Here is an 18,863-nt window from a genome sequence, read left to right on the forward strand (position 1 = left end):
ATTTTGCTGAAATATTAATTCTGGTTGCTGGCAATTATGATCACAGATAAAACTAATTATAATGCGACAGGGCAAACGCAGGGTACTTTACGTTTTGTATGCCTGAAAAAGCTTTTCGCCGCTATTTCATTTTCTAAATCTATTCCAGATATTCCATTGCCACAAAATACAGAATTGCAGAACAAATCCAACATTTTACACAAAATGTAGCAAATCATTATGGAACCAACCAACAATTGGACAAACCTTTTTTTCATCAATCAACGAACAAATAGCTACCTAACAATTTTAGGCTTATCTCATAAGAATATAGCCAGACTATAGTAATGAATATTTTTGACTTTCTGAAAATCACTGTTGGTTTTACATTTCACAATAATTTTTGCCCACTTGACTGACTGTTAGTTTCGTCTGGTCTTGTATCAGATACCGAACAAATTGACCTCAAAGGGTGTAACCTCATCACTAATAAACAAAGGCAACGGAAACTTCAACTCCGAAACAAGATTGCAAAGTAAACTTACTGTATTCGCCCATCTAAAACAGGCACTAAAGTAAACAAGTGGCGGCCCCAGAGGCAGTTTGTGATTTGGCAAGTAGATCGTGCAAAGTGACGCGGATGTTCGATACCACAGTACAGGAACCAGCGGCAGTCAGTAAGCACTCAGTCATTTTCACTTTGGCCACGCCGCTGCAGCGTAACGCCACGAACTGGTCGACTTGCTGGGCTGATTGAAGGCTGTGATACAGGATATGATTTGTGAGTGCAACAAAGCGGCCTTCCCCCATCTGACACCACTGTCGGGTGAAACAGACGCTTGCATTTCCCCCGATTTATGCACAGACGATAATATCTACACAGCAAAGCTACGTCATTATTTTTGATTTTGATTTCAAAACACCCTGATGTTAAAGTTAACAATTTAACGGGGGTGTTGGTGAAAAAGGCGTTTGAATGTCTGTAAAAGAGCTCATTCGGCAAGCGAAACACAGAATCTTTTTTCTGTTGTTTTGTCGTGGATTGGTCTGGATCTGTTATGGCAACAGTAAAGTTACAATTCGCATCACCGCCAACAACACAAAATCCTGGATACCTAATCCCATTGCCAGACCGAGAAATAAATACAACACAGAGCGAACTTGAATAGAAATGTACAAACATCTTAACTTGGACCATGCTTATGTAAAAAAAAAAAAACAATCCACGGCCGCATATCAGCAGCAAACAGCTTTAATCTACCTGATAACACTCTTTATTTCCATTTAAAATTGGCTCAACTACATTTGGTCAGCGTGCTTAAAACTTTTGGTAATCCAAGAGCGACAGAAACACCTGCATCTACAACACACTGCGATGTAACCTCCCTGTTTGAATTCCGAGCTTGTCATTAATGACGTTAATGACAACCACGTGGCTGACTGACTCCATTACACAAGTCTTTAATTCAGCTCTATTTGACTTACTGCACACAGGCACTATTAGCAAACACGGGCCCGGTCGACGAACGAAGGGTAAACAACGTTAACTATGTGAGCTTCATAGCACACACCACATGTCGGGCCTTATTCAAGTACCTTCTGGCTCGTTAAGCCCAGAACGCAGTAGCTCGTTACAGGAAAGACAAAGAAGGGGGGGTTGGATTACCATGTTGCGTGGTGCGTCGCTCTTAGCGTCATCATGTTGAAACATATACTCCCCAAGTGAGAGAATAACAGGAATAGTTTTGATGCAAGCAATCGTTAGCGACCGATTCTGTCATCTGGTCACGTGTGGAAACAAACACAACGCGAGAAAACTTCGAATCGATTTTTGAAAACTGAAATTTGATAGCTTGTTTACACGGGACAGTGACAGTAGGAAACCACTGCCTTCGGGACTTGTTAGTACAAAAGATATTATGACTTCCCACATGGGCTTTTTCATGTTACTTCATGACAATACTCGCTAAATTCTTTTTTTTTCGCTGATAAACCAAGTATAAAACGAAGTAAATAAACACATTTTTCTACGAGACAATAAGCGAACCAGGTTTTCCCAACTAGACAAATGTAAAATTTGCACACGAAACAGAAGATTAACCCCAACCTGCAACATGCAGGTCACTGAAGGGCGATCGCATCCTGTCAGAAAATAAACGCTGAAACTTTGACGTCACGAAATCAAACGAAACTGACTAAACTGCCGAACATTAATTCTCCACAAAATGTTCACTCCCAGCAACTCAAGGAGTAAGAGATGATCAGCATCATGATGATTTTCATCAAAAAAATAAATATTAGTTTGGCTTAAATGGCATCGTCAGTTTCGGTCTTATTCAAAATACTTTTTTTTCAGAATATACTGATACGTAAAAGACAGATCCGTCAGTTCACGGGGACCTGAATGTACAGACTGATTCCCTGCTGTCTTTTACGACAATTCCTCTGTTGCTCAACTTCCACCCATGATTACAACTATTCCATATTGAAATTACAAAAAAATGACATCTAATCTTAAAGAAAGGTCAACAATACCTTCAAATCCAACATAAATCCGCTACTTAACCATGTAAAGCTTATGAAACGTTAGGAGATTAATTTCCTTCTTTCGAAACGACACACAATTTCCTTCTAGTAAATCACAGCTGAACGCCCCTCACGTTTCAACGATATCAGCAATGATGAACCATCGTGCGTCACACCAAAAACTGCGTGACACTGCAAAATCACTGCAGTGGTAAAGGTTGACATTCACTAGGTGGAATGCAAGCCACGGCTTTTACTATTCCCAAATGTAAATTTATTCCCGCGGAAGGAAAGTAAAAAAAAAAAAAGAATCGTTAGTTTTAGAGTCAATTTTACAAAAGACATTTATCTAAAACAATGCATGACAACTGCAGTAGTTAAATATACTCGAGGGTCTCGTTACCTTCAAATATAAGCCTACACTGCAACAACTAGGGCTTGCCACGGAGTAATGTCGTGTAGCGGTTGAACAGTCACGGCCATATTAAGTAACGGGTCGACTGATCGAAAATAACAGCTTTGTGCCGCTAAGTCCTCACAATTTCCACACTGTCTGTGTCTCAGGCACATTCTTATAACTTACTTAGTTTGTTGTACTTTTGGCTTAAGCTGATTTAGCTGATTTAGCTGGTCTCAAACAGTTCCAACTGTCAAGAGTTTGGTAGTGGGCGGGTTCCACGCGTGTTTCGATTCTGTGAGAATGCGATGCTTGTCTAGGCGACATGTTTGCGAGTAAGCTCCCATTCCAGGCATACTTTGCGATTTTTCGGTTTGCACCTCAACGGTAAAGACTATCGAAAACTTTGCATTAAATTCTGCAAAACTTAATGCAGCGCTCGAGTAGCTGATGCCGGCAAACTTTGTTTTCTTATCATCTTATCTTACTCGCACACCAATAAACACCGTAAGGTAATTATTAACCGTACACTGGGCCCACAGAGTAGAGCTCATTTTTTTGGATTAATGAGACACAAAGTTTAAGCTAAAATATTTTGCTATTTTTCTTATCTACGTTTAATAACCGATGAAAAATGAGTAATACCCTGTCCTTGACCATCCACTGTCACATGATGTTAAAGAATTAAAATGAAAAAGGGAAATCTGTCTGGTTAATTTGCAGAATAAATGGCGCTAAACTTTGAAACTGCTACATTTTTTGCCTCGATGCCTGCGTGACGGCATATGGCTGTGAACAACAGGCTGTAGCTGAAACCGCGCGCACCACCAAGACCTTCGATTCGCACGAACGAGTACAGACTGATTTCGCCCCAGGCTTGCGGATTTCTACACGTTTTACTTAAATACATTTTCATTTGGTGATGAAATCGGCGGCGACGCGACTGCCAGGTCATGATTTGCTGAATAACACACAACATGCAAAACGACACTGTCCATCAAATGGACGTAAATACCTAGATTACAATTTCGTCTGCCCTTTCTTGGGATTTGTATCACCAACCATATGGTTGTTGTGAAGTATAACAACATTTTCTAAAAAATAAATACGGTACTATAACACAGTTGGGATATTTTTGTATTAAATTATGTTTGTTAAATAGGCATTTTTTTAATCGAAGTCATGACAGGTTTACTAGTCTAAATATATAAACTGAAAGTAAATTGTGACAGTCTCCTGCTCAACAAACACATTTATTCCCAACAAAAGTGGGCTTCTTCTTTTACTAAGCTTCACTTTATCAGTAGTGGATACTATGTAAGCTTTAATAATATCGAAAAATAAGATAATGCGGATATTATACATAGTCTCTGCTGCAACTTGTTGACACCAATTTTTGGTTTACGAAACTTTGAAAACATGCCATGGTTTGTAATATGTGTTTTGACAAGAATTTCATGGCATTCTTGCATTTAGCATTTTTGATACTGTCAGTGTTACATAAACTTCTATATTACCATGAACCTGGTTTATACTTTTTGTGTGAGAAGTTTAGTTGATGGCCTGAATATCACATGCTAAAAAGGCATTCTAGTCAGAGCATTGACATTCCTTGGTTTAGATCCAATGAATAACTTTGTGAGATCAATCCACAATGAAAAATATGTATCACACCTGCTTCACACTAAAAGTTTAACACAAAACATATTGGAATTTTTATCACCATGCAGGGCATGTATTTAAAAAAACTCTTAAACAGCCAAAGATTCAACAGAAAAATTACCATAACTGAACACTGTTTGACTCATTACAATATACAGACAATACAGTTCTGTCTCTCGAATAAAAATCGCAAAAAAACAGTTCATTGGAATGCTATGAATTGACCCTGTTCTAAACTGACACATGTTGAACTCACAGAGAAAGCAGGCCACAGTTAAAGTAACTTTTGAGATGTACATAGTTACCCCCTTGCGAGCAAAGCCGTTTCTCAAAACACAACGAAAAACAAGGTTACGGCGGACATTCCCAAGCGCAAGCCCTCCAAGCAAATACGAGTTTGCGCCTGTTTGACTCGACAAACAGCTAATACTAGAGGAAAAACGCCATTCGAGAATAACGAAATGTGCCTAGTTTTATCTGCGTGGCCTGACATGAAACGTTTGATATAACGGAAAAGACTTGCTGTCTGTCGTCAGAAAACGTGCATTTGGTGACAAATTTTGTGACAATAAGGACAAGCACACGCCCCCACTCTGTCTCACATATTTTTTTCTTTCAAATGTGCAATACCTATTGTTCACACAAATTGTACATGTAAATGTTGACCAATACCACGAATCGTATTGCTGCGCCCCATTCTATTCGGAACAAAAGCAAAACAAATCGGGTTCTAAGTTTGCCAAACGATCAAATAATCAACATGTCGTCAATTGTGACGTCATTCCATACGTTACACATGTCACGTGACTCCTCATGTGGCATTTATTGAGGGGAATAACCTTATTGGATATTTGTAGCTGTGTGCTGCCTGATGATCATCAATCTTTCATTTGCAAAATGTCGCGGCCGTTTAGTTTATTTCACAAAATCTGTTTGTTTTGCGCGAAAAATTGTCTCTCGCGAGCTTTTGTCGTTGCACAAACTCGAACGTTGCACAACACGAAAAGATGGGAGTTTCCAGTCGAACCTTTCTGGCTGCTGAAGATTGACGTCAGCAAATGTCACGTCAAAATCGACCCCTTGGATCCCGTGAAACATCCTCATGCAAACAAGATTACTTTCGAAATAAACTCAGATTCAGGTGATATTAATTGCGTTTTGAATTTTTTTACCAGCATTCTTCTACATTCAGAACCACATGATGACAAATACAGAATAGACCAAAAACCGGAGAAAAAAGAAATCCTATTTTTTCAAGCGAAAGCAGAAAACGGCGTGGATGCAATGTTGAAAATTCAAACACCTCCAGCTTTAAGTGAGAATAATTTTGTGCAAGGGTAAAAATCTCAAATCAAAATATTCAATATCCAGTTAGCTGCATCACCTTATTGTTTAAGTAAATGCTACCGTGGTATGAAAACATCATTTTTGGCTAATTACGTACCTTGAAATATAATGATTGGTTGTAAGAAAAGTATGTGCAGTCATAATGGAGTAACAGACTGTCCCAGGAACATATTGCATTGTAGATGCCATTTTCCAATTTGGCATTAATGTCCTATGTTATGCACCGACTGTTTCTTGCATTTAATCTTTGTGGTGGTGAATTTAGACTTGGATATCATTTCTCATCAACAATCCAATATATCAGTTTCCAATTTGGAAAGTGATTCTGTGATACTTAAAGCAAAAAGAGGAAACGTCAACCTGGATCATATTAAGGTTTTAATATATAATTTTTCTCCTTCAAATCTTTTCCATCCAATGGTTATTATTCATTTTAGGGCACTAACATAACAGTGGATTTGGATGAAGGTGGAATTTCATCAAAAAAACTTTTGCAGGGAAATTTAATTCTAAAAATAGGAAAGGGTGACCTGAATTTGAAGCAAATCCAATCTTGCAAAGCAGAACTTGCCACCGATTGTGGGGACATTACTGTCCAGGACGTTTACACTGACAAGGTTAAAGCTGACTGTGGAAGTGGAGAAATCAAGTTAGTTTTAATGAATTTCCATAATATGAAACTCATGTTGCTGCAATGCATATTGTAATTTTAAATGTACTGCTCTTCTGGCATAACATTTTTGTTATGTGCTGTATTGTTACAACATTTCATCCTCCATTCAGCAAGACTTCATTACTATCCATAATGTTTTGCACTTTGGATTAATTTGTACAAAACATTTTTTGGATGCAGCATTACTTGAAATTATATTATTGCTTGTGGTTAATTAGCATATAAATTTAAATTGTGGGTAAAATTCAACATAAACTAAAGCAAAGAAGAAATTATTTAACAGGATCCACTGAGAATTAGTATAGGTTTGGCAGAAGATCAGCAGATTGTTTAGACATAAACTTGTTAAACATCGATAATATTTACCTCCAGATGTGTACACAGGCATGTAACAGTTTAATTTATTTTTAGAATTAAAAGCCTCCATGGAAATGCAAGTCTTACAGCACAAGGAAATATTGAAATAGGAACTGTTGAAGGAAAATTAAATGCTGTAACAACCACTGGTAGCATTGATCTACATGTTGTTCAACATGAAAGTGTTCATCTTGAAAGCCACAAAGGTAAATATTTATTTTTTGTAATATTTTCACAACAAAATGAGTGCTATGCAGGAAACATTACATTGTCAACGGCACCAGAATTGGATGCAAAAATCAACTTCAAAGGAAGCTCCATTGATGTTCAATGCAATATGGAAACAAAGGAAATAATTGAAAAATCTCTTGAAATTGAAAAATCTCTTGAAGGTTCACACTTAACAATATAACATGTATTGGTTTGGATTAAGTTTTTCAAAACACATGTTTCAGGAAATTTAGGAAATGGAGGTCCACCAATCACAGGGTCCGCGTCACATGGATTTGTGGAAATAAAAACCTCATCATGGATGGAACGAATCATGAAGTTTCGACCAACTACATGATCATTGATACGTCAGTTGGTACAAGTCTAGTTCCTTTCCTCTTTGAGAATTCCCGTTGATATACCATCATTCACCTTCACCATCAACGTTGATTTGGTTCCTGATGCGTTCTCCCCAGTTTCCAGGACAATGACTGGAGAATCCTGACAATAAAATATATTCAAAACAACCTGAAAGTTGGTAATTTTATGTGAAAATTAAAAGAAGTCATGTTGTCTGCTACGATCAAAATTTACACATTAAACTTTGTGAAATTAATTAAACAAGAAAATTCAGCCATACAAAGATAGTAAAATTCTTTCATAAACTCAAGGCTCTTCTGGCAAATAATTATTAACTTGGTCAACTTTTTGTTTCACAACAAAAATTCTTTGCTCAACATATTTTCCTATTATATAAAAATATATTAAATGGCCGATTTTTGGTTATTTTAAATCAAATTTATGATTGGTACAAAAGCATACCTGTGATGGCCACTGTTTATTTGGTTCATCACATAGTGCTGCAATCGGGCCAGCCAAGGACTGTGACACTTGTCCTCTGTAACTAATACACAGCCCTGATGAATCAGAGCAGATAACTCCTTTGACATCAGGTATCTTCATCGTGTCGTCAAGCTTCTGCTCAAAAGTACTTTCCATTGCAGTCATTCAGTTTTCACTTCAACTAATTTTTTTAAACCTACCAGCTGTAAGATTTAGTTGAAAATATTATTTGATGGAAGGTTTATGATACAATCTAAGCACAAGTGGCAACCTAGCAATGTCAACAATTTTGTGTGTGGTGAAGATTATTTAATCGTCAAACTGAATTAGTATGTGAACTTGTAAAGTCACTTGCCGTGCCCTGAATAATTATGTGTGTCAAGGGTTGCCAACAGTAAGTGAACATTATAATTGCTCTGCATTTGTATCTTTGAGATGTAGGGCATGAAACAGTAGCAATTGAAAGCAGAGTTAATTGAAATGCACCCAATGATGATGATATATTGTCTGTATGAAACCATGATGAGAATTTGCCCGTTCAGCAAACATCCATTCTTGAAGTCACAGCAATCTCTTCTCAGAAGTTTGGCAATTTTCTTTTCAGCAAGTAACTTCAAATTGGTATCAGGGAGAATCACTTATTCCCTGCAGTTCTTTTAATCCCTGCAGCACCATTCTAATGTGTGCTTTTACAGAAAACATGCTCTTGGAAAGTGCTTCAGTTTTATCTGTCAACAATTTGCACTTTTTTGATATAAACTTCAAAGCTTCATCAGGTGTAAACTCAACAAAAAATCCATAGCCAACTGCCACACAGATCATGCTTGGGTTTGAACTGGAACACAAATAGTAAAAGGTAACTTAACCAAGCGCCATGGGAAAATCTTTGCATAAAATGTGTAATTCTTAATTAGGAATGCAGTAATATTTAATGAAATGGCATGATTCGCAGGATTGTGGCTGATCCAGCTACGCTGCATTGCCTTGGCTGCCAAGCCCGCAAACCTAATGATCTCAATTAGTAAATATTATATTTATGTTAATTGGTGACCAAACAGGCAAATATTTTGTTAATTCGTAAAGCAAATGCTTTACATATTAACATACTTAAGTTGTGAGTCAATGACATAAAAAAAAAAAATTTCAACTTACACCACAGCCTGCACATAAAAATTGTTCCCCAGATCAACTTGAGTTTTTAGAGGTTGATCGTTGCCTTTCACTTGTCTTTCAATTATCGTCTTCAATTGCAAATATTGTGCTATTTCTTCATAACATTTGTCTCTTTGCTGAGAAAGGTTCCTGCAGAGGGAAATCACAATTAAAAACTTTTCTTTTGTGGAATTGTTTTTTTACTACTTTTATCATGTAAATGCAAATTACTTACGCAAGATCTGTGCGCAGACGCTCGTTCAGAAACTGTTCATACTTCACAACTTTTTCCGGAACGTAAGTCATGTCAGTAATAGATATGTCAAGGAAACGTCACAACTTGGCCTTAACATCCAACGCTCATCACTTCGCTTCATATGAATAAGATTCGTGCAAATGAATGTATTAAATTGTACAACAGTTTACCGGATATAATTAGGTACAACACATAAACATTCTTTTTAGGTTCGGAAGAAAAACTTAAACAGTACACATAACATACGTTTTTAAGAAAGAAATACTTCCGCCAAACTGTATGATAAAAAAATTTAAATTTCTAGAGTAAATAAATTGACAAATTCTGCAAATATTCATTACAAATACCACACAACAAATATTGTGTTATTTTTCGTCAAAGTTACCTAAAATGTATTGGTAAAATATCAAAATACAATTAAAAGAAAGTGGATCCGAGGCTGCGGGGTTGAACCGTTTTGCATCGCATGACCGACTAAAATCATCAGTTTCTTTTCTGAATGGAACGCTTTTACGTGATTATCGAGTAATTCTCATCAGTTATATTTTTTTCTGTTATAATTTTACCCCTTTTATGTTCAAATGGCACCACATTATTACTTCAGCAAAATTCATTTTTTCAATAACTGTGTATGTGCGACTTGTACTTCAGTGGCTAGCCGGTATGTGTTTAATGTTCATTTATTATCTTAAAACAGTTGATTTGTTGTGAAACTCAGTAAGTATTTTGTGAATTGTGTTTGGGGGGTGGTCTGAGTATCTATTTTTATATAGGCTATGTATTTTATATACCGTCTTGTTTTAACTTAACCAATAGCCTATATACATTTGTGTCCACATAACTCTGTATTCTTTTGTGTCAGTTGCTGACAGAAATGAGTTTATCAGGAAACAAGTTTTTTAAATCATTTTGTTTATTATGAACTCTGAATCGCCTCCTCGTGACAGAATAAAATGTGGAGGAAAACCATTTTTTGCCATTTGTTTCATCACAATCTGCACTTTGCTGCTGATTGTTTATTATGAAAGCCTGTCCCCTATCACCAAGGAAAAACTTCACTTCAAATCCCAATTCAACATCGCTAGTACCGATGTAATGGTTTTTCTCCACATACAAAAAACTGGGGGCTCGACTTTGGGAAGACATTTGGTTCGTGACCTCAAGATAGAGTGTTTTCATAAACCCAATCGGCGGAAATCTTATCACTGCTACCGTCCTAACACAACTGATTCTTCATGGTTGTTCAGCAGATTTACAAGCGGTGAGGTTCACAAAGTGTTGAAAATTATAAAGGTTTATCATGAAAAAGATGTCGGAAATATATTTTCCAGGTTGGAAATGCGGCCTGCATGCTGATTGGACCTCGTTGAAGGAATGTGTTCATACCAAGTTGCCTCCACTGTCACATGGAGAAAGAAGGTAAGATTTTGTTGTTGTTTCAATGAGAAGTTATCATTTAAAACAACTCATTCCAGCTGCGACCACAATAAAAATGATTGTTTCATTCCCAGCTAGTCTGGATTTGAGCTAGTTTTTTTGTTGTGTCTTATGTATTTAGTTTCCAAAAGCTGTTTATTATCATGAATTTGACAAAAAAACACCTTGCACATTTGACAATTTATCCTTTCAAGGTCAGTGCAATAAAATATTCTTGGGTTATAGATATCATTACTTCACAATGTTGCGGGAACCAGTTTCCCGATACCTGAGCGAATGGAAGCATGTGGCAAGAGGTGCAACATGGAAAATGGCTTATTTGCTTTGCAATGGAACACATCATGACTTTCCTGTCTGTTACCAAGGTAAAACATGCATCGTAATGGTGAAAATATGCCACACCATATATTTTTTATGGTGAAATGTGTTTGTCTGGAATGACAAATCTGACAGATTTGACCCAATGTCTGTGGCACATAATTAACCTGTTGAAACCAGTGATTATAAAAACTTCATCAGTTTCACAACTTTTCTTTTGTATTGTGTTTCTGTAGTTTAGTAAACATGGTTTTGTGTAAATGGAGACAACGGGCAACAAGAGTTTTATTGGGAATGTCAGGAATTAATTATGAGAAATTGTTTGTTTTTGGTTTAAGGTTGGAATTGGGAAAATGTTTCTTTGATAGAATTTATGAGTTGTGAAAGAAACATTGCCAATAACCGCCAGACATGGATGCTTGCCGATTTAAGAAAGGTGTCTTGTCTTGAGGGTGATTTTGTTTCACAGGAAAGGGACAGAATTATGCTTGAAAGCGCAAAAGAAAACCTCAAAGTTGGTATTTAAAACTTTCAAGTAACTATTCTTATAGTTTACTCGAATCAGAATCATTTTTTAATCTTACACAACTCAAGCTTTAGCATTTAGGTTAAATGTATTTTTGTAAATATCAACCAACACTCTGCAAGACCGTTGTATTGACTTAACATAGAAATACAGTTCATTGTAAATTGTAAATTGCTGTTGTCAGTTTCCAAAACTTAAAAGGAATAAAATTAATATCAGAATTTTTTATCATCTAATGTTAACTGTTCTTAACAGGCAATGCCATTTTTTGGGTTGACTGAAAGGCAGAAGGATTCTCAGTTCTTATTTGAATATGCTTTCGATCTGGAATTTAAAATAAACTTCACTGACTTTGGGGTAACTCATGCTTCTATGGTGAAACTGGGCACGAAAACAGAAAAGGAAATCCGTGAACTCAACAAACTTGTGAGTAAACTAATTATAAAATGTGAACTTCAAAACGTTTACATTATTCAATGGAAAAACTGTCATTATTGTTTGTAACAATCACATACCATCTACCAGTGGTTTTCAAACCTGGAGGTAATTATTAAAACAAAATTTTTTATGTTTAAAACAAATCATTTTGAGTAAAATCCTATATCAATTGAACTACTTTGAACTACAGGATTCCCAATTGTACAAGTTTGCTGAGAAATTGTTTGAAGCAAGACTTCTACAAGCAAAAGAGGAAACTGTGGACTCTTGATGCCTTTCTACGCTCCACTTTTCTTGGAGTTACAACCTTCCAACGCTTTCTGCCCCCTTTGTGCTGATAAAATCCCATTATTTTTATTGAAATTGAATTTTACTCAGTCTGTGTTTTTGACATCGCGTAACTTTTGCTTTTACAGTTTTTGACCCGTTGATTTACACCAATTGTAGTTTTTGTGCTGTCATTACTGTTGATTCTTGTCATTTTTAAACACCTCATTTTACATCAAACGTTGTTTTTGTTGGTGCAAAAGTCACTTTTTAACTTTTAGATTCTGTGAATCATTGTATTTTTTCCGTGGTGCAAACTCTTTACACTTTGTGTTGCCAAACAATTTTTATAATTTTTTTAGTGTTTTTATTGTGTAGAAAAGAAGTAAGGCAGTTCACAGAAGGGCAGTAAACAGTCAAGACAAAATGGTGATATGAATTAGAAGACACACAAAACCTTTAGTGACATCATAATTGAAAAATCACGAAAGCAGGCAATTTTCACGATTTCATTTTGCACTTAAAAACGGACAAGACTTCTTTGCAACTTTCCTTGTGATAAAAAGTGTTGTACGAGCAAGCCAAAAAACACTGCATGTTGATGTGGAACAAAACAAATGGCAGAAAAAAGGTGGTCTAAAACATGTGGCAAAAACTTGCATAATCCGTAATCAAGCTGCACCGATGAACGGTTTGCGGACCACAAGGTCTAGTCGCTTGAATAAGTCGTCGTAACATCTCTTCATTTCAAGTCCATCGCCCTTTGAAAGACGAACATCAACCAAGGTTTGAAAGGCTTTGGAAGTCGGAGTATCCACTTCACCAACACCGGGATATACAAAGACTTTGAAAACCAGTTTTCTATGCCTTCTGTCTTGAGTGGTCACGGTCAGCTCAGTGGAAGTGCCTTGTTTTACAGTGTACCTAAAACCACAGGATATTGTGATAAAAAAAACAATCTCTCGATACAAAGTAACAAAGCAAAAATTGGTATTTATAAAAATGGTAAGGCTTTGATATCTATACCTTTTTTAGTATTCCTTGGCAATTTTTAATAACTGTTTAAATTCATTTTTTACCAACATGCGTATAAAAATGTAAAAAATAAAAAAATTTTGGGAGGTGGATCCTTCAACAATAACTGGAACTAACAATGACTCTCTACTCCTTACATTGCAGTGTACGATCCCCAAGTTTCAATACTTACTCGAGTTTCTGCAGCACTTCACAAATTTGCGTGATGGTGTCATGGGCAGATTTCTTGCTCCAAAATCGCGTCATACGTTTCACAAGTCTCTGTAATGCAGTCTGCGAGCCTGCTGGCGTACCAAGCAGTTGTGTTCCAAGTAACATATTGTCAGCATGAACAGGCTGAAAATATGTTCAATAATAACACCTTTACAACCACTTTGAAATTTACTTAATTTAAAATTAAAAAATGTCACTACTTAATTGACACACTACACATTTTAAAGCAGGATGGCCATCAGAAGTAAACATTTATTGCATAATATTGGCAATAGGAATTTGATCAAATGCTTGGATTGCAGCTTGTCATAGTTTTATAAAAGAGATTGAAAATACAAACCTGAGACAATGTAATATGCAAAAGGTTGCCAACAGATTCCTCTGATATAGCTGAGGTGTTAAAGGCCACACCAGGTTCTGGCTGGGATAAAGAAGGCTGTGGGACAGAAGATGTGTTTTTACTTAAACACATTTATCGCATGCAACGTCTTTACCTCATCCAATTCTGTAAGGGAATATCCTGCTCCACTCCTTTTCCTGAAAGGTGAACCTACAGGCGATGACAGGCGTCGTTTCTGTCGTAGTTGTTCTTTAAACCACCTACAGCACATTCTGTTTGTTTACATACAACTGGAATGTCCATACTTGTACCAATATCGCTAAGCAGAAATTCATGTAAATGTTCAGAGCAAATAAGAGTGTAAAGTTCTAATCCAGATTCCAGAATAGGCAATAATGTGCCAATATCAACCTCTATTTAAGAATCAAATACAGGCACACTTCAAAGTTGGATAAAATAACAGTTAACATAATACATATATGTAAAATAAAATATAGGCTAACAGAAAATAATATTGGAAGTTTTTTTTCTCTTTTTTTAGCTTTTATTCTGTTCTACATGAGCATAATATTTGCACAAATACATATTTTTATTGTTATGACGTCACTCAGAAAAGAGCCATGATGGAAAGACTCACCGATCTTTTCGAATTGATTGGATTGTGGCTCTTTTCTCTGGGTTGTCACTGAGGATCTTCCTGAGAAGAGCAAGAGGAAGAGTCCCTATTTTCTTCCAGGGCGAATACTGAATTTTGTGTTGGAGCCATGAGCAAAATTCCTCACAATCTAAGCTTGGTTCATCCCATGGAAGTTCACCTGCAAAAAAATTCGAACATACTTCACACAACCAACATTTACTTTGCAAAAAAAACATGTTGTGGTCGCACTAGTAATAAATGGATGAATGGTCATGTTCGATTTGTGAAACCGTAAAAAAAATTAAAATAAAATTTACATGCGAGTCAATAGCCTAACATAGCTACTACTCTAATCTGTGTCGGTAATTGTATAGTTATCACAAATATCTTGAGTTTTTAACAAATGAAACTGTTTCTTACAAAACATATACACTAGTATGTGATATAAATGTTATCATGTGCATCATAACCTTTATTATAATGTAATAAAACAGACTGTTTGGTGCAGCACTTACCAGCTAGCATTGCAACAAGCACAATAGCACAAGACCAGATATCTGCTGGTTCAGCTCTGTATGGTTGTTTCCGCAGAACCTCAGGTGAGACATATGGGGGAGTCCCACAAGATTTCGATATTTTTCTCTCCATACCTTCATCATAAATTAAACTGTTTTTAAGTCGTAGAAACTCAAGCAGTAAATGTACTTTTAAACAACTGTCAGTGTGAAACAAAACAGAAGATTTTGCTAGGACAAATTTTAAAAAATTATACACAATGTCTGGCTGCAATTGAAGCACAGTAAAAGTTACACAGCTGTAACAAAATTTTCAGGGTCTTATGATATAAACATATTTTTAAAAAGTACCTTTATGGCGAAATACAGTGGCAAACCCAAAGTCAACAATTTTGAGGACATCATTTTCATCCAAGAGCAGATTTTCAGGCTTAATGTCACGGTGAGTGATGCCAAGAGAATGCAAATAACTTACACCTAAAATCATTAGATTACTTCAAAATCCATATTTAAAATCTTCAGAATTGGATACTTATATATTTAAATGGTATATACATACAAAATAAAAAAATAGATATAATATAAATTAGCTATTTTTACAAAAAACTAAACAAGAATAAAATTAGTTAGCCTATCTATCATAGCAACAACTTCAAACACCATTCTACGTATAAAAAGGTATTTCCATTGAAAGAAATCAAGTAAGTTAAATATCAATAAAATTTTGACAACAACTATTATTGAGCTTGTGTATGCTGCACCTTCAATGAGTTGTCTGAAAAAATTTTGTGCCTGATGTTGTGGCATCCCAATGTCTGGTTCGATACGATCAAACAATTCCCCACCACGAGCATAAGCTAAAAATATATACTGATGGTCCACCTCTTTCCTGGTACCAAAATACTTAATGACATTGTCATGGTTGAGCATTTTGTGGATGGCAACCTCCTTTTTGATCTAAAAAACAATGCCATTATGATATAAATACAGCATGGGTGGTGTGGAATTATATACAGTATATGCAAATGCAACATTAACTGTTTTCATAAGTTGGCGATGCTTACACACCATGACCCAAAGGACACCTACCAGATCTAAAGAATATTTTGCCTTCTTTGATTCAATTATCTTCACAGCAATGCTTTCATTAGTTTGGGCGTTGACTGCCAACTTTACTTCTCCATAAGTTCCTTCACCAAGAGTTTGTACAAAGTTCCAACCTTCCACAAAAGGCGTTATGACCGCCATTAAACCTGGATGACCCAACTCTTGCGATTAAATGCGGACTTCCTGGGGATTTTGCTAAATGTTTCTTTTAACAAAAAAAAATTGGTGTTTTAAGGAAGTTACACGAAAGAAAATGTGTAGTTGTACATTTAAATCTTTGTAAATATAGAAATAGCTTTGGGACAACATATTTCTCCACCAAAACAAACTCTCAGTTTAAATCCCCATCTTAACGCGGGGAATTCGCAAAACGTAAAAGCTCGTAAACATTTGCCGCCAAAATCCCAAGCTAAACGAATATGAAACCACCGACGAGGGCACAAATGTATCAAAAGACGAAGATCTTTTCTGTGTTGGTTTCTACATTAAAATGTGTTTAGTCAAAATGGAATTGAACGTATAGGGAAGCAACAAAGGGAAAAAAAACTTCCAACAAGGAGTTGCAGTTTTATGAGGATAACCTTAGGTTTAACTTTAAGTTAAAGTTTATAAATGTAATAATGGTGAATCAGTCTCCTTCTTAAAGGTAAAGTTGTGAGCCTCGGCCAGGCATGTTTGTACTTGCAATTGTGGCGTAACAATGGGCGCCGCCAAGGACAATGCCATCCGACTGAGACTGGGAGTTGACACAGTCTGTTCTGAGCAATAAAACTACAATAGATGGTTTGATCCTAAGTATACAAATATTTTATCCAAAGCACAAGTCGCATTTCTTAACGACAGCCGACGGGGCAATACTTTGCTACCAAGATTGGAATTCCGTGCAGCTAAATTTGTTACGATGTCGGTTCCTGGACATTTCAGAACGTTTCTTCAAAAGATGGTTCCACCGGTGCCGACTCATAACACTGCAGAAGCAGATCACGTAGTCAGACGGTCGCTCGCACTTTACCGAATGTGTTTCCGAGATGTTCCGAACGGTTACGAACTGCTCGATCAGAGACTGCAACAAAATATAGGAGTTGATTGGAAGGAAAAGTATGAGAAACGGAATCATGAAGAAATTGAATGCTCTTGATTGGAGTTGACAATAAAACCTTTATATGGTCGTTTTATCAAGTTTGTTCTAAGATGCTTTCGTACCTAACGTGCCAGCTGTTATTTTTGCTGCCATACTATTTAGTTTGTCTTTCATATGAGAAGAATTTTTGTGGATCTTATGCCTGTTGATTTCTATGGAGAACTTGTACGTAATTACAGAACTAGTTCAGCAACTAGTGCCAATATAGGTCGAAACTATGCGTTAATAAACGTTTGTAATACAACAACGAAACCTTGTAATGATAAAGATGTTCAGATTAATTATCAGGAAAATCCACCATCTCTCTCGGCGTTTGCCGCAGAAGCGGAAAGTCCACGTTTTGCAAATGTAAAGTTGAATAAATTTTTAATGCAGAGTAAATATTTCATGGATGCTAACCTTAAGTCGCGACAGTCTATATATAGATGCAATATTTGGTCGAAAGTATAGCGCCAAGAATATTACATACATGCATTTGGCAGCAAGCGATGCGACCAATTCAATTACCTACGGTTTACCTTTTATGGTCATTACTTTTGTACACCAAACGGCGCCCCGGAGCAATAATTTAGGCCTCTTTTCAATACAGTATGGGTTATTTTTACTTTTTCGCTTATTGCAAAACGGCTTTTTCATTGCTAATAATTGCCATTACTTAAGGTATGTGTCTGAGTAGCCTACTTCGCTTTGACTTAATAGTTCTTCAGCCACCAACAAAATTTGTGCCTTTGCCATTGGATGCACTTTCGATGATATTTTCCTTTCAAACGCAGCAGCCACAGCCTTGTACGGTCTGGAATTTAGTTAAATTATCACTTTACAAAATCCTCCAATTCATGTTATTTTATTTTTGAAATTCTTTATGATTTACTGCCAGTCCAGCTTACCCAGGCCATCTTGTGACCCAGCACTACGGGCAAACGTACATCTTCACGAAACAATGTACCTCCTCCATATCAATGTTTCCCAAACTATTTGTGTCTTTTACCCCTTTTGTAACTTCATCACTTGACGAACTAATAAATAATTGGTGTGGTGTAACAACGCAGTAATATTACATGCAAACGCATGATCGGCAGGATCGTCCCACTGCACAGGTCCTTATTTGGTGATCACAGCCATCGTATCAAGATCAATAGGTTTAAAGGCTGTGCAGCCTAGCTGGATTAGCCACTTTTCCCGACAAGTCGGAGCAAGATTTGAAAAAATCAAGCTCCCGGTGAGGTTTGAACTCACCTGATCTTGAGATCCTCTGTGTATATGTGATGGTTGTCCGAAAAGTTGTACGCTTGCGCACCAGTGTACCTTGGCTACAATATATCCCGTGAAACCGCTGAGCTCCTTAAACCTCACCGGGAGCTTGAAATCTTACTCCGACTTGTCAGAAAAAAGGGGCGGATCCAGCCATGACGCAATCATTGTGAGCAAACAACAAAAACGAAGAAACAAAACAAAATTTATCCAATTATGTTTGCCTCGCTGGCCAC

At 36.6% G+C, this 18,863-nt stretch overlaps 6 protein-coding genes across 8 annotated transcripts; 3 read left to right on the forward strand and 3 right to left on the reverse strand.

Annotated features, from left to right (window-relative positions):
• The first annotated feature begins 5,431 nt into the window (after positions 1 to 5,431).
• On the forward strand, positions 5,432 to 7,531 carry LOC145902115 (uncharacterized). Of its 3 annotated transcripts, none has more exons than XM_082989980.1 (6): positions 5,432 to 5,879; positions 6,177 to 6,286; positions 6,349 to 6,560; positions 6,996 to 7,147; positions 7,199 to 7,333; positions 7,397 to 7,531. In XM_082989980.1, exons 1-6 carry the CDS (start codon positions 5,462 to 5,464, stop codon positions 7,507 to 7,509), a joined length of 1,140 nt encoding a protein of 379 aa, XP_082846106.1. In that variant the 5' UTR covers positions 5,432 to 5,461; the 3' UTR covers positions 7,510 to 7,531. The 3 variants fall into 3 exon arrangements, with proteins under 3 accessions (XP_082846106.1, XP_082846105.1, XP_082846104.1); XM_082989979.1 differs by having other exon boundaries at positions 5,432 to 5,705; positions 5,757 to 5,879; positions 6,996 to 7,333; XM_082989978.1 differs by having other exon boundaries at positions 6,996 to 7,333.
• Positions 7,513 to 8,268, reverse strand: LOC145902117 (ragulator complex protein LAMTOR5-like). The gene is made up of 2 exons (XM_082989982.1): positions 7,974 to 8,268; positions 7,513 to 7,652 (listed from the first exon to the last, which is right to left on the reverse strand). Exons 1-2 carry the CDS (start codon positions 8,157 to 8,159, stop codon positions 7,536 to 7,538), a joined length of 303 nt encoding a protein of 100 aa, XP_082846108.1. The 5' UTR covers positions 8,160 to 8,268; the 3' UTR covers positions 7,513 to 7,535.
• A 336-nt stretch (positions 8,269 to 8,604) lies between these two features.
• LOC145902116 (protein UXT-like) lies at positions 8,605 to 9,521 on the reverse strand. The gene is made up of 3 exons (XM_082989981.1): positions 9,382 to 9,521; positions 9,147 to 9,296; positions 8,605 to 8,829 (listed from the first exon to the last, which is right to left on the reverse strand). The coding sequence occupies exons 1-3, from the start codon at positions 9,450 to 9,452 to the stop codon at positions 8,619 to 8,621; spliced, it is 432 nt and encodes a 143-aa protein (XP_082846107.1). The 5' UTR covers positions 9,453 to 9,521; the 3' UTR covers positions 8,605 to 8,618.
• Positions 9,522 to 9,862: 341 nt separating this feature from the next.
• Positions 9,863 to 12,721, forward strand: LOC145902460 (heparan-sulfate 6-O-sulfotransferase 3-like). The gene is made up of 6 exons (XM_082990434.1): positions 9,863 to 10,663; positions 10,734 to 10,821; positions 11,065 to 11,204; positions 11,496 to 11,671; positions 11,939 to 12,109; positions 12,312 to 12,721. Exons 1-6 carry the CDS (start codon positions 10,321 to 10,323, stop codon positions 12,390 to 12,392), a joined length of 999 nt encoding a protein of 332 aa, XP_082846560.1. The 5' UTR covers positions 9,863 to 10,320; the 3' UTR covers positions 12,393 to 12,721.
• A 55-nt stretch (positions 12,722 to 12,776) lies between these two features.
• LOC145902459 (serine/threonine-protein kinase Chk1-like) lies at positions 12,777 to 16,393 on the reverse strand. The gene is made up of 9 exons (XM_082990433.1): positions 16,218 to 16,393; positions 15,890 to 16,085; positions 15,480 to 15,605; positions 15,129 to 15,263; positions 14,614 to 14,791; positions 14,131 to 14,236; positions 13,977 to 14,072; positions 13,596 to 13,759; positions 12,777 to 13,312 (listed from the first exon to the last, which is right to left on the reverse strand). Exons 1-9 carry the CDS (start codon positions 16,374 to 16,376, stop codon positions 13,060 to 13,062), a joined length of 1,413 nt encoding a protein of 470 aa, XP_082846559.1. The 5' UTR covers positions 16,377 to 16,393; the 3' UTR covers positions 12,777 to 13,059.
• Positions 16,394 to 17,120: 727 nt separating this feature from the next.
• Positions 17,121 to 18,196, forward strand: LOC145902462 (uncharacterized). The gene has a single exon (XM_082990436.1). The coding sequence runs from the start codon at positions 17,137 to 17,139 to the stop codon at positions 17,371 to 17,373; it is 237 nt and encodes a 78-aa protein (XP_082846562.1). The 5' UTR covers positions 17,121 to 17,136; the 3' UTR covers positions 17,374 to 18,196.
• Positions 18,197 to 18,863: the final 667 nt, after the last annotated feature.

This window comes from Ascidia mentula, chromosome 5, assembly GCF_947561715.1.
Source record: "Ascidia mentula chromosome 5, kaAscMent1.1, whole genome shotgun sequence".
Classification (NCBI taxonomy): Eukaryota; Metazoa; Chordata; class Ascidiacea; order Phlebobranchia; family Ascidiidae; genus Ascidia; species Ascidia mentula.